This window comes from Pristis pectinata, chromosome 5, assembly GCF_009764475.1.
Source record: "Pristis pectinata isolate sPriPec2 chromosome 5, sPriPec2.1.pri, whole genome shotgun sequence".
Classification (NCBI taxonomy): domain Eukaryota; kingdom Metazoa; phylum Chordata; class Chondrichthyes; order Rhinopristiformes; family Pristidae; genus Pristis; species Pristis pectinata.
This window is the reverse complement of record NC_067409.1, coordinates 63,737,431-63,761,684: the sequence shown is the minus strand read 5'-3', so window position 1 is coordinate 63,761,684 and position 24,254 is coordinate 63,737,431. Positions and strand designations below refer to the sequence as shown.

Here is a 24,254-nt window from a genome sequence, read left to right as displayed (position 1 = left end):
AAACATAGAACAACTACGGCACAATTCAGGCCCTTCGGCCCACAAAGCTGTGCCGAACAATATTCCCAGGCGGTCTCCCATCCGAGTACTAACCAGGCCTGAGCCTGCTTAGCTTCTGAGATCAGATGAGTTCGGGTGTTTTCAGGCTAGTCCACTTCCTATCCCTCCATTGCTCCACCTACTTCCCTTGCTGCACCACTCTTTGCCTGCTCATTGCTCCGCTCATTGTCCCATTGCAGTTCCACTGATTATCACATTGCTGCTCGACTTTGCCCTCCCCTCAATGCATCACGTGCTGCTCCACTGACTGTCCATTCATTATTTCACTCACTGCCATCTCATTGCACTTATTTGCTGCCCTCTTGCTGTTCCATTCACTGCCTCCTTGCTGCTCTACTGATTGCTCCCTAGATTGTCCACTTATTGCAAACTCGCTGCTCCTCATTGACCCACTCACTACTCAACTCACTGCTCCATTCACTGCCTCCTTGTTGCTCCACTCACACTGTTCTTTCTACTCCATTCATTGCTTGCTTGGTGCTCCATCACTACCCTTCTGCTGCTGCAACCCCTACCCCCTTACTGTTCCACACACTGCTCTGAGATGCAGAGGAACCTGGATGTTCTCGTGCATGATTTGCTTTTTCACTTTCGACTATGAAAATGCCCAGTCTGTATTGTTTGAGGCTAAGGCTTTGGGCACAAGGTATATGCGGTGGGCCATCTCCCTGGTGCTACACCCATCTCTGGAGCATCTGGATAACAAAGGCACCTACATCAGACACCTATTTATTGACTATAGTTTTTCCTTCAATACCATAATTCGAAACAAATTGATCTCCAAACTCCAAGACCTAGGACTCAGCAACTCCCTCTGCAACTGGATCCTTGACTTCCTGACCAACAGACTGCAATCAGTGAGAATAGGCAACAACACCTCTGCCATGATTATCCTCAACGGTGGTGCCCCGCAAGGCTGCATCCTCAGCTCTTTACGTTACTCCCTATACAGTCATGACTGTGTGGCCAGATTCTGCTCTAACTCCACCTACAAATTTGCAGGTGACACCACTGTAGTGGGCTGAATCTCAAGTAATGATGAGTACAGGAGATAGCCTAGTGGTATGGTGTCATAACAACTATCTCCCCCCTAGCCCCCAGGTCAGCAAAACAAAAGAGCTGGTCATTGACTTCAAGCAGCCAGGTGGAGTACGTGCCCCAGTAGGTATTAATGGTGCTGAGGTGCAGGTGGTTGAGAACTTCAAGTTCCCAGGTGTGATATCACCAACAATTTGTCCTGGTCCATCCACGTAAATGCTAAGGCCAAGAAAGTAGATCAGCACCTCCACTTCTTCAGAAGGCTAAGGAAGTTTGGCATGTTCCCTATGACCCTCACCAATTTTTACAGATGCACCATAGAAAGCATCCTATCTGGATACATCACAATTTGGTATGGCAACTGTTTTGGTCAAGACTGCAAGAAATTGCAGAGAGGTGTGGACACAACCCAGTCTATCATGAAAACCAGCCTCCCCTCCATTGACTCTGTCTACACTTCCCACTGCCTTGGGAAAGCAGCCAACATAATAAAACACCCCTCCCACCCTGATCATTCTCTCTTCTCCCCCTCCCATTGGGCAGAAGATACAACAGCTTGAAAAGTTGTACCATCAGGCTCAAGGACAGCTTCTATCCCATTGTTATAAGACTCTTGAATGGATCTCTGTGATGATAAAGATGAACTCTAGATCTCACAATCTACCTCATCATGGAACTTGCACCTTATCTGTCTACCTGCACTGCATTTTCTTTGTAACTGTAACACTATATTCTACATTCTGTTATTGTTTTTCCTTTTATACTATCTTGATGTACTTATGTTTGAAATGATATGTCTGGATGGCATGCAAAACAAAGCTTTTCACTGTATCTTGGTACATGTGACAATAATCCAAGATAGTCATTGGTGCTTCTCTTCTCCACCGTTCAAGTGCATTGGGATTTCAAGGCACACAGTCCAACTTCATATAGTTTGCTAAAATTTATAGTTTGAGATAATTGTACTCCGATTTAATTCTTAGCAAATCAGAAGTATTAAAATTACATATTCATCCTGATCTTTGATCTCCCACATTGCTATTTCAGATATACTTTGATCAACTTTACTGAAAAGTAATTGTGCATTTTTTCTATGTATAGCTCTCATGAGTATGAAAGGATAATGATGTCTGGCTAGATGATCCCTTGAAATTATATCAAGTAACTTGACTTATTAACACATCTTGCACCCTGAAAGGAAAAAGAAGGGTTGTTCATCATGCATGTTTAAACAATTTCATAACTGCATCATTTAATTAACTGCATCAATCTACCTGAACAAATAAAGCAATGAAACCCAAGTTTCCATAAGCTTTTATCAGTTATTGGAAAAAATTCTGAGGGACAGGATTTATCTACACTTGGAAAGATAGGGATAATAAAAGATGGTTAGTATGGCTCTGTTATGGGAAATTCCTGTCAGACCAATTTGATTAAATTGTTCAAAGATGTAACAAAGTGTGTAACGAGGGTTGTGCAGTTAATTTAATCTACATAGACTCCAGTTAGGCCTTTGACAATGTCCCAGATGGAAGACCAAAAGATCCAGATCAAGTTGGCACATTATAGCATGTGGGACTCAATATTAAATTCTCCAAATTTAGGTAACTTACTCTTTCTGTCTGAATCAGAGCTGGCAATTCTACCTGTCAACATTTTGGCTCTTTTTCCCCCCTTTTTTTGTGTCTCACAGCCTTACCATTAGCAACATTTTATACAAACAAAGAAGTTTAATCTGATTTTAACTGCTTAACCATCAATTAGGTCATTTGGTTTCACTCTATCTGAGATATTCCCTTTCTTTTACTCACTCCATTCCCCACCTTTTCTGTTACTCAAAACTAATTTGTTTTCTCTTTTCCAGTTCTGATGAACAGTTTTGCGCTTGAAGCATTAACAGTTTTTCTTTCCACAGATACTGCCTGACCCATCAAGTGTTTTCAGCATTTTCTGTTTTTATTCTAGGGTCAGAGGTTTGGGTAGTGGAAACAATTGGACTAACTCCAACAAAAAGCTAACACAGACATGACAGATTAAATGTCCTCATTCTGTGCATTTATTCCATGATTGTTTCCATTACTTCATTGATATTTAGATGGTGTCAATATTCTAATTGCATTCTACGAACACAGACAAACAGAGAAATCTTGATGGACATGGTGGCAAAAAGGCAGTTGATTGATTGTTCATGAGTTTTAAAAAAATAAATTATTTAAATATTAATAAGAAACAGTTCATCAAATTATTTTCTTATTATTTTATTCTCCATCACCTGTTTTTCTTTATAGTTAGAAAATGTGTACATTCTTACTCCCAACACATGCAAGATACAATGAAACAAAAATAGAACAGACAGGATACTGGAACAAACCCTCACGAAATCAAATCCTTTGTTGGCAAAGACCTCTTGGGCTTATAACCATGTGACCCCCAACTATTAACGATGACTTGTACCAGGAATTCACCACTGAGCCAAATTCATATTCAAAAAAATAGTAAAGCATTCTGGAAGACAAAATAAAAATCAGGACCACGTTAGGCTACTACAGGATACAAGTTATCAAATGTAATGGAAGACATATTAAATTACTATTTTACCTAATGGACTTTAACTGCACGTGGTTGAAGAACAGATAGGGGAGGCAACTTCATAAAAATATAATTTAAAACTGAATAATTCCAGAGAACTGGTGTGCAGCTGATGTGATTTCTTTATTTAATGGTTTGTTAGAATTTATGGAACTATAGACAAATTAACCTAATGTCAGTAATGGGACAAATAATAGAATCCTTCTTCAAAGGTTTAATAGAAAAAAAACAAATAGAAATCAAGATTTAATCTAATAATTCAGCAAAATTTCAAAGAGAATATCATGCTTAAGTAATCTTGTTGAATTCTTTGAAAAAATAAAAGAAACAATGAACATGAACATTGCATTGGGTGTGATATATTTGTATTTTCAAAAGGCCCTTGAATAACATACGATGTGGTTGACTCAATAGTATGTTCAAAACATGAAGACGGTGACAAATAGCTGAGAGCATAGCAACCTGCCCATAAACCATGAAGTAAGTGTTAAAGGCAGTTACTTAGACTGGCAAAAGGTGTGATGTGGTTGACCACAAGGATTGTGAGTAGGTTCTCTTCTGTTCATCTTTCATATAAACAATTTCAATCAGGAATACAATTTCATAATTTGCAGATGGCACCAAACTCAAGGTATAGTTATATAAAAGAAAAGTGGGGACAGGTTATGACACAACTTTAATAAAGGTGTCAGATACAGAAGTAATTGTCAAAACAACTTCAATTATAGTAAGTATGTTGGCTATAAGAAGAAAGAGGCCACAAAATCCACACAAACTAGGTGTCTAAACTGAGGACTGGAGCGGAGGGATTAGGAAGTGCAGATATACAAAATAATAAAAGTAGCAACCCATGTTAATAGGATGAAAGATAAAGCATGCAACGTTCCAGGATTTCACGGGACGAGATGCAGAATGGCTCCTCGGAAGGGAAAGGAAAAGAAGGAAGAGCAGGTGATCAGCTTGGGATCACAGGTGGCTGAGGGGGAGAATGTTTTCGGAGTCTGCCACATCCTCGCTTCCTTCAACGATACCTTTGTCCACGTAACGGACCTGTCTGGCAAGTGAGTAAACGATGACACAAATGTACAGGGCAGACGTTGTGGGTAAAACCACCAGATGGGTCAACATAGGGTGTAAGCAGCTGGAGATGCACACTGAGTTGTGCATCATGGGGGCAGCAGGAGAATTTGGGACCAAGCTTGGTGAAGGCTCTGCTGTGCTCAGTTACCCAGACCCCAGCACACGACCACATTGTTAGAACTGAATGCAAGTATTTTACATTGCCTGTAGATGTAAAAATTGACTGGAAACAATTTCTACAGATGCTGGAATCTAGATTAAAAAAGACACTATGATGCTGGAGGAACTCAGCAGGCCAGGCAGCATCCATGGAGAAAAGCTTTTCTCCACGGATACTGCCTGGCCTGCTGAGTTCCTCCTGTAGAAATTGACTGCCCGCCAGAATGACAGGAAGCGGTGGGAATGCAGGATCAGCTCTGCCCCAGCTGCTCAGTGCTGTGGGTGTTGTTTTCCCCTGCAGAAAGGAACTCGTTTTCTTCCTCTCCTTGTCTGTCCAGTAACCCCGGCTGATAGGGATGCTAGATCATGTACACTCCCAATACCTATTCACATGTGGTCTGCTCAGTGCTGGGTGGTGTGCTGCCACTCAGCTGCTGAATCTTTAGACTGTCAGCTGCAGAGCGAGCTGCTCCCCTACCTTGGTTCAGTGGTCTGCTTGAGGCTCATTACACAGCACTCTGTCTCGTTTGCAATCTTCTGCTCCAGACCTTTCAGCACAGGAGTGGGAACTTAGATTAGGATAACACTCAACTGTCTGCCTCTCGACGTACAAGACCCCATTGCTCCTGTTTAGCAGAAAGGAACTCACTTGCTTTCATCGTTGTCAGTCCAGCAACCCCAGCTGATGGGCTTCCCGACACGCACCAATCTTCCTGTGGCAGAGGACTGCACTGGGGATAGTCACTGGCCAGTGCTTTACCTCGGGGTCTTCACTATTACTGCCTCGTACTAGGCTACACCTCGATATATTAATGAACCACAGTTTCCAATAGTGTTCCTTAGTCGAGGGCTTTCCCTGACTGAGGGCAGGGTCTTCCTGTGCTGGTTTCCTCAGCAGAATAGCTTGCTAGATATTTACTTGTGGCATGGAGGATGAGAGGAGACGTGACAGAGGTATACAAAATATTAAGAGGAATAGATAGACAGCCAGTGCCTTTTTCCCAGGGCACCAATGCTCAATACAAGAGAGTATGACTTTAAAGTAATGGGTGGGAAGTTCAAGGGAGATATCAGAGAGAGGTTTTTTACCCAGAGAGTGGTTGGGGCATGGAATGCGCTGCCTGGGGCGGTGGTGGAGGCAGGTACATTGGTCAAATTCAAGAGATTGTTAGATCAGCATATGGCAGAATTTAAAATAGGGGGATATATAGGAGGAAGGGGTTAGATAGTCTTAGGCGATGTTTAAAGGTCGGCACAACATTGTGGGCCAAAGGGCCTGTATTGTGCTGTACTGTTCTATGTTCTATGTAAGAGAGTCAAAAAGTGGAGAAACTACACTGAACTTGCATAAAACCTTAATTTGACCACAGTGTGGTCAGTTCTCCAAAAAAATGGAAAGGATATAAGGGCTTTGGAGGAGGTACAAAAAAGACTTACTTCAATCATTCAGTTCTTGAACCTACCAGCACAACCCTAATCACTACAGTTTAGCAACACGATAACCACTTTGATCACTTTGCATTAAAATGGAGTTTTTTTTAATTCTAATTGTGCTTTCTTGTAAAAATTGTGTATAATTTGTTTATGTTTATCTTATGAATGCTGCTTATATGATGCTACATGCCTGCGATGCTGTTGCAAGTAAGTTTTTCATTGCACCTATGCTTACATGTCTATATGACAATAAACTCGACTTTGAACTTTGACTTTGGGCTTTGAATGTAGTGGCTGTATCTTTCAAGAAAGATTAAAAAGATTGCCTTTTTGAGAGTAAAAAGTTACAAAGGAGTGACCTGATAGAGATTTTAAAATTACAAAATATTTATCATTAAAGTAAATGTAGAAAATGTGTCCTGGCCCAGCCATGTAGATGCTATGGCCAAGAAAGCACACCAGCACCTCTTCTTCCACAGAAGGCTAAAGAAATTTGGTATGTTCCCAATGACCCTCACCAGCTTTTACACATGGATCACAGAAAGCATCCTAATCGGATGCACCACAACTTGGAATGGCAACTGCTCTGCCAAGACTGCAAGAAATTTCAGAGAGTTGTGAACGCAGCCCAGTCTTTCACAAAAACCAGCTTCCACTCCATTAACTCTGTTTACACTTCACACTGCCTCGGGAAAGCAGCCAGGATAATCAAGGATCTCTCCCACCCTGGTCATTCTCTCTTCTTCCCCCTTCTATCAGACAGAAGATATAAAAGCTTGAGAACATGTACCACCAGGCTCAAAGACAGCCTCTATTCCTATGTTATAAGACTCTTTAATGAACTTCTCATACAATATTCCTTATAGAGCAAATAAAAAATCTACTTGTATAGATATCTCAGTAACTTGGTTGAAACTTTGTGATAGGTATTTTTATATTTCAGATATCCAGCTGACCAACAAAAGATTACATTAATCTGTGATATACTTAAACCGCTTTGTTAAGACTATGAGAGAAGCCAAGCAATGAACAATTCTATTGTTATGTCTTTCATAATTTTCAAAGAGGTTTACTATTTCACAGTAATTTGTACAAAAAAGTAGCCTAGAGCTGATGCTCTTTAAGGTGTATACGACTTCCAGATATTTTCAGTACCTTTGTCCAATAGTATCACTATCACTTCTAATATACTTGGGCTGTGTTGAAATTTGTACATACATCTTTGAATGTGACACCTACAAAATAAGCAGGTTTTGTTCCAATTGTCTGAAAACAAAGAGAGACATGTAGTCTTGGGTAAGGTAAGATTCTGAGTGACTGGCAACATCTTAAAAATGTAATGCAACTAAACCTTTCAAAATAGTCTTCTGTCAATAAATTATACATTGTAATTGCAATCTATGGTTGCATTGCTCATTTTATTCAAAGCAGACATTAAATACATGGCTAAGGAAATTGTAATCTACTCACCCAATATCAAATAGCATATTATGTTTAGGTCCACAGGGCCATCCATCTGTGGGACAGCATTTGCTTCGGTAAGTAGTGGGAAGTATTCTACTGACAATCATCTTGACTAAGAAGTAGGTCTTTTTCTTCATTTAAACAAAATATCATGATGAGATATATAAATATCTAAAGTTTCCTAGCCTTTGTCAGATATAACACTGTCCTAGATAGAAAATCTTCTGGGTATTCTGAAAGCAGATATCTTCTATTAAGATTAGCTGCAGAATTAAATAGAACCAGTGGCTTTAGAATTAAGAATCCCAATTTTTAACAAAGCTTTTATTATCCAACTTAAGATATTGGTAACTTCAGCCCAAAACAAAGCTGGCAGCAGAGAACCTCAATTACCGTTGGGTTGGGACCTAATTTTTATGCAGGTGTTAAGTCATGAGCACCAGGTACTACCTACATGGTTCACTGGGTCTGGCAGCCAAAGTATGGGATTAAATAAAAAACAGAAAATGCTGGAAGCACTCAATAAGTCAGACAGCATCAACAGAAAGAGAAACAGAGTTAATGTTTCAGGTTAAAGTCCCTTCATTAGAGCTGGAAAAATGAGAAAATAAGTTAGTTTTAGGTTGCACAGATCTTCCATTACAAAACGATCTTCCATTGATTCTAAGCTTGTGTTGCTGCAGAGAAATCCTTTAAGGGTCTCCAGAAAAGAGATGCACTGAATGTAATAATGTATAGGTGTGCATTTCAATAGGTCTCAAATATAAGATACTAATGTACTGTTTTGGCATCCTGTAAGTATGCTTCAGTACACAGATTTTCCTACTCTTCCTGTTCATAAAACCCTAAGATTAGAATTGGAAGTAGGCTTTATAGCCCTTTTGACCTAACCCACCATCCAATAAGATAACAGTCTCTATCTCATAAACTTTCCCACAATCCCCATTTCTTTTGATTCTCTGGGTGTCCAATTTGACATACCATGCTGTAAATGAAAATAGTAATTGTCAAAGGTCTTGCCAAAAAGTAATCCAATCAAAGGATCTAGACATCAGTAATTATACTGCAAACTCAAGAAATGGGAAACAAGAATATCAGTTTCAACATTCACTGTTATCATAACAAGACAGCAATCTTAATCACCAAGCTAAAGGTGTGAAAGGCATAGCATAATCTTCATATCAAAGGTGTAAGTTTGCATGTATTTTTAACTGCATGCAAGAGAGCCTAATAATCAATCCTTAACATTCAGCAAAATTGGCACTACCATCAACACACACCCCATCCTCAGTATCCTAGAACATTAACATCCCTGGACCAGTCACATAAATACTGTGGCTACAAGAGCAGGTGAGAGGCTAAGTGTCTTAAAGTGAACGACTCACCTCCTGATAACTCAAAGTCATTCCATCAGCCTAAACGTTCATTGCAGTAACTCACCCAAGGTAAACTAACTGCACCTACCAAACCTGCAGTCTCTACCGTTGAGAACAACAACTTCAGGTGCATGGGAACACCACTGCTTGCAAGTTCTCCTCTAAATCATACATTGTCCTAATTTGGAAATATATGACCCTTCATTATCATAGGGTCTAAATCCTGGAATTCCCTACCCAAAAACATTGACATGCACCTTCGCCAGTAGGTATTCAGGATTTCAAGCTCACCACTACTTCTCAGTGACAATTAGGAATGGGAAATAAATTCAGGCCTTGCCAAAGCCATCCCATCTGACCCAAAGCTGTATAAATGCAGCAATCAAATTACTTACAACAGTCACAGTGTTGAAAGAGATTAATTGATTATTTACTTTCTGTGATGTTGGTTAACGCCAACATGACCTGAAAACTTTCCCAGTTTTCTTCAAATAACAGTGGAATTTTGTAAATAAGTACTTTAACTTCTCTTTTGGAAGTCAACTAGAGGTAATTGAACCTATAATCTTGGCTTTTAAAGCAAGAGTGCTGCCATGCAGCTAAGGCAGACACTTCAGTCACCGATGAGTCAGAAGATTGTGAGTTCAAACTTCAGCACACATTGTCTCGGCCAACATTCCCAGTGCAACATTAGGAGGCTCTGTATCCTGCTCCCTCTTTCAGGAGAAAAAAGTCTTCAAAGCAGCATAAAATTTCTTTTTTGTGATCTGCCCAATTTTTAACCCTTAATCAAAATTATATAAAACCAAGCAGTGAGATAAAAACTAATGCATCACTTACTGAAAACCTGCGTGTGCATTTACACCATGATCAGAACTGAAAAAATGGGGGCAAGCAGCACCAATACGAACAGGTGCGGGATTTTCGCACAGCGCCATTTTATCGCAGTTATTTAAAAGCAGAGTAATTTCCATCCCAGTGTATTTTCTGCATCATCACTTCTTTATTTGTGAGAACTGTATTTATTTAAGTGCAAGATTCAGGTACAGCTGGGGAGGGGAGCTTACATTACAAGACTTGTAATTGAATTGCCCGGCGTCGAAGCCATCACCTGCGCCTGGCACTGTCAATCATCCGCACCGAGCAGCTGAGCCCATCCTCGAGAGAGCGCGGAAACTTGTTTTTATCGCAGGGGCTCGCATTGTGGCCGTGAGGTTTTGTCAGTTTCTTATAACATACCCGGTGCGTCGTTTTACAAAGCGGTTCTCCTAACCTAATGGCGGGGGCAGGAAGAGATTTGCAAGCGCGCCGGCCTCTTGTTTGCAAATTATCCGAACAGGGCGAACAGGCCGGTAAAGCCCGGGAGCTCGATTTCTCTGTGGCGGCTGTGCTGCCCGCGGGCGGTAGCGGGGAGAGAATGGGATCGGCAACCCCGAAGCAATTTTGCCAGCTCTTGCAGAGACCGCTCATCAGCCTCACCCTGGAAGCTTTTGAGAGGTGAGTGGAAACGCTTGGAGACGACACGACGTTTCACCCCGGCTCGGCAGGCCTGACGTCACTGGCAGGGCAACACCTTTGCAAAGAGACGTACTTTGCTTTTCACAGAGGCATTCGTGTCTGTTTGTCCCAATCAGTAGAGAGTTTTGTTGCACACTCGCTGTTTATCACGCAGAAAATACTTTGGTGGCTGAAGTGGAAGCAAAGTCATTGCAGCTAGCGTTACCAAGTCTAGTTGCAGGCATTCTGAAAGTTCAAATACCCGGATCTGTTTTTCTTTCTTATCTGCCCTAATATTTTCTTGTCCTGCTTGGTGCTTATTTTTTTTTGATAAAATCTTGTGAAACACTGTAGCATGGTTTAAAAAGGTTACTGTTACAAAACAAAATGTTGAAGATATGCATTCTGCTGCATTGGGGAAATACACTGTCAGTAACCATGGTGTATTGAATCCAATAATTTCATGAAAATGGGTTCCATATTCGTGGGCTCTGAAGGGAAAATATGTCACATTGAAAACCCTGAATGGAAATGGGTTTGTGTTCAGAGGATGCTCCTTACCTCAAATGAAAAATTTTTTTACACATTTGTAACCATAGTATTTATGTGGCCTGTCCAGTTGTGTTTCTGATCAATAGTGAACCAAGGATATTGATAGTAAGGGACTTGATGGTTATACTATTGAATGTCTCAGGTAGGTGGTTAGCCTCTCTCTTTCGAGAGATGGTGAATGTATGGCACCGCTGTGATGCAAATGTTAGTTGCCATTTATCAGCCCAGACGTGAATGATGTCTAAGGCTTACTGTATGAAGGCATGGGCTGCTTTATTTGCTGAACATTTGCAAATGGAATTGAACAATGTGCAATCACAGCAAAATTCCCACTTCTGACTTTATGATAGAAGGAAGATCATTGATGAAGTAGTTGAGGATGGTTGGGCCTAGCACGTCGCCCTGAGGAAGTTTTGCCTTGATATTCTGGGGCTGGAGTAGGTGACCTCTGACAACCCACGACCACCTTCCTTTGGAGATGTGACTCTCACAGTCAGTGTTTTCACTTTGCTGGCCATTGACTTCAGTTTACCAGGGCTACTTGATGTTATACCTGGTCAAATGCTGCCTCGATGTCAAGGACAGTCATTCACGTCACCTCTGGAATTCAGCTATGATAAAACATGGAGCTGAGTGGTTATGGTAATCCTGGTGAAATGCAAAATAGACATTGGTAAACAAATTATTGGTGAGTGAGTGCCACTTGATAGCACTGTCAATGGCAGTTTACATCACTTATTACATGGTACCAGTTGGATTAGATTTGTCTTGCTTTTGAGAAAACGGAGAAGTTTTTAACACGGTCAGTAGATGCCAATGTTGTATCTGCATTGGGACAACTTGGCTAGAGGCACAACTAGTTCTGGAGTGCAGGTTTTCAGTGTCGCAGCTAGGATGTTGTTTGGTCTCAAAACCTTCACTGCATCGAACTATGTCAACTGTTGCTCACTATCATGTGGAGTGAATTGAATTGGCTGGAGACTGGCTTCAGTGAAGGTGAGGATCTGGGGAGGAAGCTGGGATAGGTCACCTTTAAGGCACACATTTCTTACTTTGCATTGTACTTTTTGCCCATTTTGGTACTAATCTGTGCTTCCATTCGTTCTGCAATTTTCATATGGAATTTCTTTTTTTTTAATCTCTACTTTATTGAGTTGACCTGGGGTTAATATATTTGTGGCCCAGAGTTGATCTGGGATCATTTTGTCAGATTAATATGCTGTCGTCGATACTCATCTCTTTTATCGTTTGAAGATACTCACACGATCCCCTTAAATTTGCTGCAGCATCTTGGAGTGAGGTTAATGGGCAGTTACTTTGTTCCTGTACCTGAGTTTATTGGACTCTGTGTTGAACTTCAATTTTCCGAACTGACATCTAATGAAAAGCTTAGAGTGAGGGTCTTAGTGGGTTCGGGTTTACTGACTAAATAAAACCTGTGAGTTTTAGACATCATGTAACACAGTTGGTGCTAACCCCAGTGGTTTATAGTTTATTTCTTCAGACTGTTGTACAGTGTACTCTCTAGCCATTTTATTGAACTTTGACAGAAATTGTGCACTGACCAAACTCCCAACTCTGTCAAAATTATGATGTGCTGAAAGATGCAATAAAATATTCTTTCAGCCGATCAACAGTTTCTTAACGTACCAAGTCTTATTTATCTGTCACTCTTTTGTTTGCTGGCCTATCTTGGCTCCCAGTCCAGCAACACCTTGATTTCAAAATACTCATTTGTTTTTTTTCTCTCAAATACCACCATGAATTTGACTCTTCCTGTCTTTTTTTTAAAAATCACCTTCCACCCTACAATCCTCTGAGGTCTCTGTATTCTTCCCTTTTTGGCTGTTTCCACATCTTGATTTTTGTCAGTGCACCATTAGGAGCTGTAAAAGGGGCAATTTACAACGAAAAATACTGTATAAATGCAACTTCTTATTAATAGAGCACCAAGGGAAGAGATATGGACTTCCTTGAATCTATTTCTCTAGCACTAGGTAATCTCTTCCCATGACAAAGCTCAGAATAGAATGTCCATTTCAGGAGCCTGATGTTGACATAGCCAAAACCAGACTTCTCAATTACTACAATTATATGAGGCCTTGGTGAAACATCACCTGGACTGTTGTGTGCATTTTTAGTCTCAGTTCCAAAGAAAGGATATACTTGCCATAGAGGAAATGCAACAGACGTCAGACTGAGTCCTGGGATGGCACAACAGTCCTGTGAGGAGAATTTGGATTAACTAGGCTTGTATTCACTAAAGTTTTTAGAAGTATGAGAAGAGATCCTGTTGAAGCATATCGAATTCTGATGGAGCTCAATGGGTTGGATGCAGGGAGGATGCTTCCCCTTATTGGGAGGGGTGGGGGGGGGGGGTGAGTATGGGGCCAGAACCAGGGCCACAGGTTCAGGATGTGGAGTAAGCTTTAGGACTGTGGTGAGGACATTTCTTCACTTAGGAGGTGGAGAATCTGTGGAATTCTCTACAGCAGATGGCTGTGGAAGCCAAGTCACTGAATGTATTTCAGAAGGAGATGAATCAATTTCTAGACATAAAACAGATATGGGGAAAGATAGAGGATCAGCCATGATCGTATTGAATGCTGGAGCTGAGCTGATTGGCTTCCTCCTAATCCTATTTTTCTGCATTTCTACAGCCTGCCCAAATCAGCCAATTGAGTGTTGTTAGGGCTTCAATGCTGAGGACTTTGGCCATGTTTGCTTATGCTGTGAGTGGATTTGGAAGGTTTTGCAGCGATGGCATTGGTGACAGCTCTACAATGCTTTGAGTAATGCAAGTTTCAGAAAGGCACAGGAGGGGAAGGGATCACTGTTGCCTGGTAGATCACGAGGTTTGTGTTGAACATCGCATCTTGAACTTCAAACATCCTTTTCCTCAGATGGTTAAAGGCTGGGCAGGCTACTGCAGGCAATGAGGAATTTCACCGTTGATATCTACATTCACTGAGAAGTGGCTCCTGGGATGTGGGAAGTGGTTCACATTTTCCAGGGTCCTATTGAGGATATTTATTGGAGGCTGATGTTATACAGTGGGGGCAGGTTGGTAGAGGCTTCATTTTATGTCTTTTAAGTGTAAGACCCATTCGCTCCTATTCTTCATTAAGTCAATGATGACTTGGAACTCCAACCTCGAAACACGTACAGACAACAGCTTCATCTGTATACCGCAGCTCAAAGTCAAAGTCGGCTTTATTGCCACATGCACAAGTTTATTGTCAACTCTGGAGACTGGGGTGCTACAAATTACTGTGCACAGGAAAGTAAACAACTGATAGTTATACGTCCTGTGTGGTACTGGAATAATCAAGGATGATGCTAGAAGAAACTTAGCAGTTTTCATGGACTTGCTACTTGATGTAACACATCACATAAAGTCAAGACGCACGAAAAGCTGCCTAGAATAGTGAACTGAATTTGCCAAAACTTTGCTCAAATTGGGTCACGTCGTGGACAAATCACTGGTCAATGAAACATTCATTTATTGGCAGCAATGCAAAGAAGATCCAAAAGGTGATTTCAAGTATTAGAAATCTAAATAATGAAGGAAGGTGGGAGAATTAGTTTTAACTTGGAAAAGGAATGGGAATACCAAGAGGTAGGTAGGTGTGTGTGTGTGTTTTTAAATACCTGGAATGCATTGCCTGAGAGAGCAATGGAAGAGTGGTCACTGATGGTCTTTAAGAAGTCTCTAGGTAAGCATTTGGATCACTTCGGTGTAGAAGGGCATGTACTAAGTGCTGGGTGATGGGATTAGTGTGGAAGGGTGCCCACTGGTCAGTGTGGATGTGGTAGGCTGAATGACTGTCTCTATGACTCTATTGATAAGCTGAAAAAAGGTATTGAGTTAGCACTTGCATGTTTTTAACTGTTGCACAGGCTGCTGCAACAGGTAGAGCTTCTGGAAACACTTGTCTAGGGAGATGGGAGGGGAAATAGATTTGTTCCTGAACTTGTGTGAGCGGGCGGATATCAGGTGCTTGCAAAGGTTAAAAACTAACTGTTGTAAAGATTTTAAATAGCGAGGTGAGTTGTCCAATTTGTTAGGTGTGTATTGAAGAAGTGAAACCTTGTTCAAAATTCCGGATCTAGTTTGGGTGGTAGGGTACAAAGTCAGTAATTTGTTTAATTGGTAAATACAGTTCTAAGTTAGGTCATTTTAATAAATGAGATGTATAAAGTGTATGTGAGAGAGAGAGAGAGAACATGAATGGAATCACTCTGACTTTTAATTTTGTGCAGAAATTATTTCAAAACTGCTTCTGTGTGTCATATATAACATCTGTGGATAATTGTTCCTTTAATGCTGCCACCCCTTTAAGGATTGCTTAGTGTAGCTAACTGCTTCTCATGTTGCTGCTGTGTTTGGGACTGAGTTCCAGAAGGAGGCTTTTGGAAAGAAAGTGTCTGTAAGGATGCCTCTTAGCTACGGAAGCTGTTTAATGAATGAAGTGCTTTTGTTGATTGATTAAATTTCTGACTACTCCCAGTACCTTCAAGAATGAATTAGTGAGATACTGAGAGAGTTCCCCATATGTTTAAAGAAAAACATTGCATCATTTTTTCCCCCTACACAAGCTGCTGAATATATTGAAGTTTCTGTATCTGAATGGACAATGCAACTAACTATTGATGAAAAATTTTACTGTATCAATGAACCTTGAACACAATAAATTACAAGGATGAAATTTGGGGAGGTGATGGATTTTCTAATGTCTATAAGCAAAGTGTTACGGACTAGGTGAATGTTCCTTTAAGATAGAACATAGTGGTGTGTGTGTGTGTGGCGCTTGCGTCAACAGAAGATAAAGGACGTATTGACGTTGTTGAAGAAGTCAGTCAGAGAAGGGAGAGAGACACCAGCCTGCTAGTTTTCTCTATCGATGGATGATAAACAATAACTGTGCCTGTTACTACAATCCATGTATGGAAATTGGGAGTAATCCGGTGGAGTTCACTTTGTTGCTGACCTGTGGAGGGAAACAGGTATTTGTGTGGACGGCCACGATTCGGATGCTTTTCGGGGTGAGGAAGTCACTACCGAGTAAGCACTGAGGTGTTGTTTGGGTTACATTGTGGAACATTTGGATTTCGTAATTACTCTCTGTTCTCTCTACATCTACGTTTTATCTTCAGACAATGGTGGTTGTTAAAGAAGCCTATGCTCACGTTTCACCTTACGGCTTGCTGAACTGAACTTTAAGAACCATTCCTGGACTTGGAGTTTGGGACTTTGCCACACACACACTACGAGTTTGGTTTTGGGGTTAATGTTCAAGGTTTAACATTTTTACTTCTATTTTTCTTATTATCATAAGTAGTTATTAATAAAGTAGTTTTTAACACTTATCACGTGACTCGGAGTGTTTCTTTTGTTGCTGGTTCGTAACAAAATTGGGGGCTCGTCCGGGATCGTTCCCCAGATTGACGAGATTCATCCGGGATCCAATCCAAAGATTGACAAGGGAGGTCTGAGTTTGAACAAATTGGGGTCTTAGTGGATGACTGATTGTGGTCGGTCTGATAAATTACTTTTAATTGGCTTGTGTGTGTGGAAACCAGCAGCAATGGATATTAAGGCATTTTTGGAGTCACCAACCCTAAAGGGATTGGAGGTGGCAAAAAAGGATGATTTGGTAAAAATTGCTACAAGGTTAAACCTTAAAGCAGTAAAGCGGTCTATGAAAAAAGCAGTTATTCATAGAATGATAGTTGACTATTATTTGGAGATGGAAGTGTTTGAGGTGAGTGAGGTAGTTGAGTTTCCTGAGATTAAACCAGTGATTTCTGATGTAACTTCTCAACCAGTGGAGTTGGAGGATTTGGAGGAGGAAGTTAGAGTTTTCTGGGAGTGAGTCAGAGATTCCTGATGGCCAGCTGCAGTTAGCAAAGATGGAGTTAGAACAAACGCGAATGAAGTTCTAATTGGGACACAGGAAACTAGAGGCAGAGCAAAAGAAGATAAATGCTGAGATGGAAATGAAGAGAATGCAGTTAGAGGCTGATCTAGCAATGAAGAAGATGGAGTTGAAACAGAAAAGGATGGAGTTAGAAATGAAACTAAAGAGTGCTGATTCTGATAATGGTTTTTTAGCCAGTAGGGATGTTCGATTAGTCCCTCCTTTTGAGGAAGACGAGGTTGATCAGTATTTCCAACATTTTGAAAATACTGCTGTGAGGTCAAACTGGCCAAAGGAAGGATGGGCTCTTATGTTACAGAGTGTAATTAAAGGTAAAGCTCAAAAAGCTTATTCTGCTTTGTCTGTTGAGGATGCAGCTGATTATACAAAAGTAAAACAAGCTGTGTTGAAGGCCTACGAATTGGTACCTGAAGCTTATAGACAAAAAATTAGAGACTTGAAGAAATCTGCAGATCAGACGTACATGGAATTTGCCAATGGAAAGAGAATATGTTTTTAACGATGGTGCATGGCTATAAATGTAGATGGGGATTTTGATAAATTGAAAGAATTGATGTTAGTGGAAGACTTTAACAGATGTGTCCCAGCTGAAATAACAACATATTTAAATGAAAAGGAAGTGAAAACATTACAAGAAACTGCTAGGTTGGCAGATGATTATGCTTTAACCCATAAATCCAAATGGGGACAACCTAAAACCTTTCGAAAGAGTTATAAGGACAATCCAGGTAAACTACAGATTAAATTGGGAGGTAATCAAAAAGGGAAGGATGAAAGGATGAAAGGAAGCCAGTGCTGGAGAAACCTCCTGAGTGTACTTGTTATTACTGTAAGAAACCTGGCCATGTAATAGCTAATTGTGCCTGTTGAAGAAAAGGAAGGAAGCCGTGCCCAATGCTTGTTTTCAGGTAATTAAAAATCAAAAAGGTTTAGGGGATGTTGTTAAAGATCAGTCCTTGCCAGAGGTGAAGGCTGAGAAGTTGGAGGGGGTGAGGAAGGAATTCCATTCTTACGTATCAGAGGGTTTTGTTTCACTGAATGATAGGTCACCCCAGGTGCCAGTGAAAATCCTTAGAGATACTGGGGCTTGCCAATCTCTGTTGCTGAACAGTGTTTTAAATTTTGCTGAAGAAACTGACACTGGTGAGGTAAATCTAGTGCGAGGCGTTACGCCCCACTATTTTAAAGTAGATTTTATGGATATTATGTCAAAAATGGAGTGTTAATGAGGAAATGGAGACCTCCTCATGTTCCTGTTAATGAGGAATGGGAAGTTATTCATCAGGTTGTGGTTCCAAAAGTTTATAGGAATGAGATTTTAAACCTGGCCCATAGTATGCCTTTAGGTGGTCATTTTGGTGTAAATAAAACTGTAGGGAAGATCTTGAAACAATTCTATTGGCCTGGTTTGAGAAAGGATGTGGTGATGTTTTGTCGAACCTGTCACACATGTCAGATGGTAGGTAAACCAAATCAAAGACCCCCTGTGGCTGTTGTGAGAAAGGTTCTTTAGGTATCTTAAAGATAAAGGTCTGGACACACAGTCTTTGTAATTTAAAAATGGTTTATGAACAAAGACAAATGCGGGGACAGAATGAATGGGAACAGATGCACACTCTCACACTCTCAAACAGGAGATTGCGAATGTGGTGGGAAATCGCAACGGGGTGAGGTGTACACACACACGCACACGGTACAAATGATCAAGGAATAAACAATACAATGTTTGGACACCCTGATTCTGGACAAACATTGGCTCTTTGATCTCGGAAGTCCTTAACTAACTGCCCTGAAGTAGTGCACAGCTTACCTCAACATCCTCGGAGACAGAAAAAAGATAGAAAACCAAACTTGCAGCACTTTTATGCTGCTGGGGGCTGGGTGGCCCAGCAAGGACAAAGGTGTTTTAAACAGGCCAATAGTAGATGTGCCCAGGAACAAAGGTGCTCACACAGACCAATCCGAGTGGTCCAGCAAGGACAAAGGTGTTTACCTAGTGGGGTGGAGCCAAACCTTGATTGACAGCAGTGTTGCTTTTGGCCATGTGCTCAATGGTGTCATCCCAGCCAGAGGAGTCAGTGTTGTCACGGTCACATGACAGCCATGACCTTTTACACTACAGTGGCTCCTTTGAAGCCAATTCCTGCTTTTGGTGAACCTGTTTTGAAGGTGGACTGTGTTGGCCCATTGCCAAAGTCTAAGGCTGGAAATCAGTATTTGTTAACCATTATGTGTGCAACTTCTATATTTCCAGAGGCAATACCACTTAGAAATATTAAGGCCAAGACTGTGTCAAAGTCCCTTTTAACATTTTTTACTTTGGTTTGCCAAAAGAAATCCAATCTGATCAAGGCAGTAATTTTATGTCTAATTTGTTTCAGCAACTAGTCTATGAGCTTGGAGCAAAGCAGATTGTATCATCTGCATATCATCCAGAATCTCAGGGAGCTCTGGAGAGATTTCATTCTACTCTCAAAAATGTGCTGAAGACTTATTGCTTTGAAAACACAAAGGATTGGGACGATGGTGTTCATTTACTTTTGTTTGCAGTAAGAATCAATACAGGAGTCATTAGGATTTAGTCCATTTGAGCTTGTATTTGGACATCGGGTGAGAGGACCTTTAGAATTGTTAAGAGAACAGTGGGTTAATGAGGAAGTTTGTGTAAAACTCGATTAGAAAGGGTCTGCTAGCTAGCGAGAGAGAATTTGAAACCAGCCAGATAAGAATGAAGACATGTTTTGATAGACATGCTCAGCCAAGGACATTTGCAGTGGGGCAAAAGGTGTTGGTATTTTTCCCTAGCCAGATCAATCCATTGCAATCTTGTTTTTCTGGACCATATATTATTGAATCCCAAGTAACTGATTTGACGTATATAATTAAGACACCAGATAGACGCAAGAAAACACAACTCTGTCATGTAAACATGCTTAAGCCTTATTATGAGAGAGGCTCATTTGTGGCCATGGGAGATGATATGAAGGTTGTTTCTGGAATGCCTGATGTTGATATTGAGGAAGGCCAATTTAGACCAAATATTGTTCCATCAAAACTAAAAAAAAACAAAATATCCTGGAGAACCTTGAAACGAAGTTGGACCATTTACAAATTTCACAAAAACAACAGATGAGAGAATTAATTTTAAAATTTAAAAATCTGTTCCCAGACGTTCCAAACAGAATGTCGATAATTACTCATGATGTTGATGTTGAGGATGCAAAACCAATCAAACGACACCCATATCGAATGAATGTGGAAAAGAGTAAACTTGTTGACCAGGAGATTGAATATATGTTAGAAAATGATATTATTAGACGTTCTACTTCAAACTGGAGTTTGCCCTGTGTTATTGTACCTAAACCTGATGGAACTGTTAGATTTTGCACAGATTACAGGAAAGTGAACGCTGTAACAAAGTCAGATGCTTACCCTATTCCTAGGGTGGATGATTGCATAGACAGTGGGAAAGGCAAAATTTCTTACAAAGATTGACCTATTAAAAGGGTACTGGTGTGTTCCATTAACAGATAGAGGAAGGGAGATTTCTGCCTTTGTAACTCCTTCTGGATTGTATGAATATAATGTTTTGCCATTTGGAATGAAAAATGCTCCAGCAACATTTCAAAGAATGATTAATTTGGTGATTCATGGGTTAAACCATACAGATGCCTACGTTGATGACTTAGTGACAGGGAATGATACACGGGAGGATCACATTTCTGCATTAGAAAGGTTGTTTGAAAGACTTTCTGAAGCTAACCTTACAGTTAACTTGGCTAAAAGTGAATTTGGCCATGCCACTGTGACATATCTTGGTTATGTTGTAGCTTAAGGCAAGTTAGTTCCTGTTCAGGCAAAAGTTCAAGCAATATCTGAGTTCCCTGTTCCCACAGGTACGAGAACTGTTCGAAGGTTTTTGGGAATGGTTGGATATTATCGTAAATTTTGTAAAAATTTTGCTGATATTGCTCTTCCCCTAACTAATCTTCTGAAGAAGGGAGTGAAGTTTGTTTGGACAGATTCTTGTCAAGAAGCATTTGAGAAGCTGAAAGCCATTTTATGCTACCATCCTGTAGATTACTTTTCAAAGAAATTGAATGAGCATCAAAAGAATTATTCCACCATAGAGAAAGAATTACTGTCACTTGTTTTAGCCTTGCAACATTTCAATGTATATGTTTGCACCGCTCAGAAACCACTGACTGTGTATACAGATCGTAACCCATTGGTGTTTCTGAGCCGAGTGAAAAACAAAAACAGAAGGCTGTTAAACTGGAGTTTAATTTTGCAAGAATTTGATGTCATGATAACTCACATTAAAGGCAAAGATGACGTGATCGCTGATTGTCTTTCTTGATGTTAAATGGGAAACATGTATCTTTACTAATCTGATACTCTGTAATTGTGTAGAATGATAATTATTAACTGTATGCACGGTTACATTTTTTCTTGGAAAAAATTTCTTTTTAGGTAGGAGGTGTTACGGACTAGGTGAATGTTCCTTTAAGATAGAGCATAGTGGTGTGTGTGTGTGTGGCGTGCTTACGTCAACAGAAGTAAAAGGACGTAATGACGTTGTTGAAGAAGTCAGTCAGAGAAGAGAGAGAGAGAGACACCGGCCTGCTAGTTTCTCTATCGATGGATGAGAAACAATAACTGTCTGTTACTACAATCCATGTATGGAAATTGGGAGTAATCCAGTGGAGTTCACTTTGTTGCTGACCTGTGGAGGGAAACAGGTATTTGTGTGGACGGCCACGATTCGGATGCTTTTCAGGGTGAGGAAGTCACTACTGAGTAAACACTGAGGTGTTGTTTGGGTTCCATCGTGGAACATTTAGATTTCGTAATTACTCTCTATGTTCCCTCTACATCTATGTTTTATCTTCAGACAACGGTGGTTGTTGAAGAAGCCTTTGCTCATGTTTCACCTTATGGCTTGCTGAACTGAACTTTAAGAACCATTCCTGGACTTGGAGTTTGGGACTTTGCCACACACACACTACGAGTTTGGTTTTGGGGTTAATGTTCAAGGTTTAACATTTTTACTTTTATTTTTCTTATTATCATAAGTAGTTATTAATAAAGTAGTTTTTAAGATTTATCACATGACTCGGAGTGTTTCTTTTGTAGCTGGTTCATAACACAAAGTAAAGATCAACCAAGGTCCAACTGAATGGTGGCACAAGATCTTTACTTTGCTATAGTAAAGTACAATAACAATTTCAGAAACTAAAACATATCAAGCATGGCTAATTTTGATATCCACATTAATATTCCAACAATTGCTGAAAAGAAAATGGTTTCTAATTTTTCACACAATTGATCTGAAGTTAATCTAGTTCTTGGCTTGTGCAGTAGTAATAATTTGACACCTGATTTTGTGAAACTTCTTTGCGGTTTCCTTTTTAATAATTTTTTTTTGTTTTGTAGAGTTCATTGGATAAAAGAAATTGTGGTCGTGGTGTCACAACAGAACTTTGAATTGATGAATGCTGTAATAGGCCAATACGGTCACTCACGGGCAACGGTTGTTGTAGGTGGGCTTACTCGACATCAGTCTATTTTTAATGGGCTGAAAGCATTTGTGGAAAATGAGCCTCATCAGTCGTGGCTGGAGAAACCTGAAGTGGTAATCATCCATGATGCAGTGAGACCTTTTGTGGAAGAAGACATCCTCTACAGAGTGGCCACTGCAGCAAAAGAGCATGGGGTAAGTAACAGTATTGTAAAGCCATTGTAAAAAAAGAGGCAGGCCATTCAGCCCCTTGATCTTGTGCCACCATTCAGTTGGACCTTGGTTAATCTTTACTTTGCTTGCCTTGATTCTGTAATGCTTACGACACTTGTCCAATGAAAGATCTATCCATATAAAGTTTTGGCAGTTTCAGTTGTCTTCAGCAGCTTTCCTGAGGAATGAGTTTCAGAATTCCTCTACCCTTTGTGTGAATGAATGCTCAGTTCTAACTTTTTAAGATTCTTCTCCCTTGTCTAAACTGGGATATGCAGACTGGTGGAGCATTTTACCCATAAACTAAGCATTTTTTGTTTTTGAAAATAATTGGGGGTTTCCGCAAATAATTTATCTGGTTGAGTGACATCCGTTGCTTCCCTAAGGAAAACAATTATCTTATTTTGAATGGAAACAATTTGCACTGCACTTCATCTATGTACAAAAGGAAGCTTGGGGTTGTGGCAAAAGTATGCATTTGTGACCTGGATCAGATTTTCATGCCTTTCTCCTAAATAGGCTTGTGTAGAGTATGAAAAAACACTGCAAATGAATGGTTTGGATGTTTAGCCTGTTTCTGTGTTATAAGTTTTATATAAAGGCAAGCATAGAATAATAGAAATGTATGGCACAGAAAGAAGGCACTGAGCCCATTGAGAGTTCAGGATAGGGCAAATGTTTGTGTTCACAGTGGGTGATCATACAAAATCAATTTACTCAGAAAATGGTTTATTTTAAAGAGCAGAACGTGGAAGAACTGCAACCATTCCTGATTAAAAGCTGTGTAATTTCATCAGAAAAAGCAGTGAATAGAGGATAGTCGCATATGAATTATGGGCTTTGATTTGAATGGAGTCACTTAAGCTCGTCCCATGCTTGACTGGGATGGCTGCTGTCATTTCCACTGTTCAGATGTGTGAAAATTTATCAGTTGAATAAATACAATAGTGAAAGTTGAAGTTATATGACATTCTTACTATGATAAATGCACAGTAAATAAAAGAATGTTATCACAAATCCATTTACAATACTAGGACAGACAAGGGCTTAGGTGTTAAGGAGAGTCCTAAAGAATGAGTTGGCATACCTGGGTTCTCTTGATTTGGCCCAGAGTCCCTGTGAACTTCTAAAGGTTTCCTGGATTTTGCGATAAACTCTGAGCACAGAAGAATATAAAACTTCCCTCGTGCAAAATATGTGAGCTGAGACATTTGTTACAGGGAAAATTAGTAACAGGATGGGATTGCTGTGTGAGCCAGCAGATGTTCAGTGGGCTGAAATGGCTGCCTTATGTTGTAAGGAAAATGGAAATAAGTATAATGTAGACGT

At 40.2% G+C, this 24,254-nt stretch overlaps 1 protein-coding gene across 1 annotated transcript in view; it reads left to right on the top strand.

Moving 5' to 3' along the window:
- The first annotated feature begins 9,775 nt into the window (after positions 1-9,775).
- Positions 9,776-24,254, top strand: part of crppa (CDP-L-ribitol pyrophosphorylase A) — a 224,295-nt gene continuing 209,816 nt past the window's right edge. The window contains exons 1-2 of the mRNA XM_052016339.1: positions 9,776-10,697; positions 22,628-22,907. Of these exons, the coding sequence (XP_051872299.1) occupies positions 10,477-10,697; positions 22,628-22,907 (501 nt within the window). The 5' untranslated portion in view covers positions 9,776-10,476. The remainder of the gene's footprint in view (positions 10,698-22,627; positions 22,908-24,254) is intronic.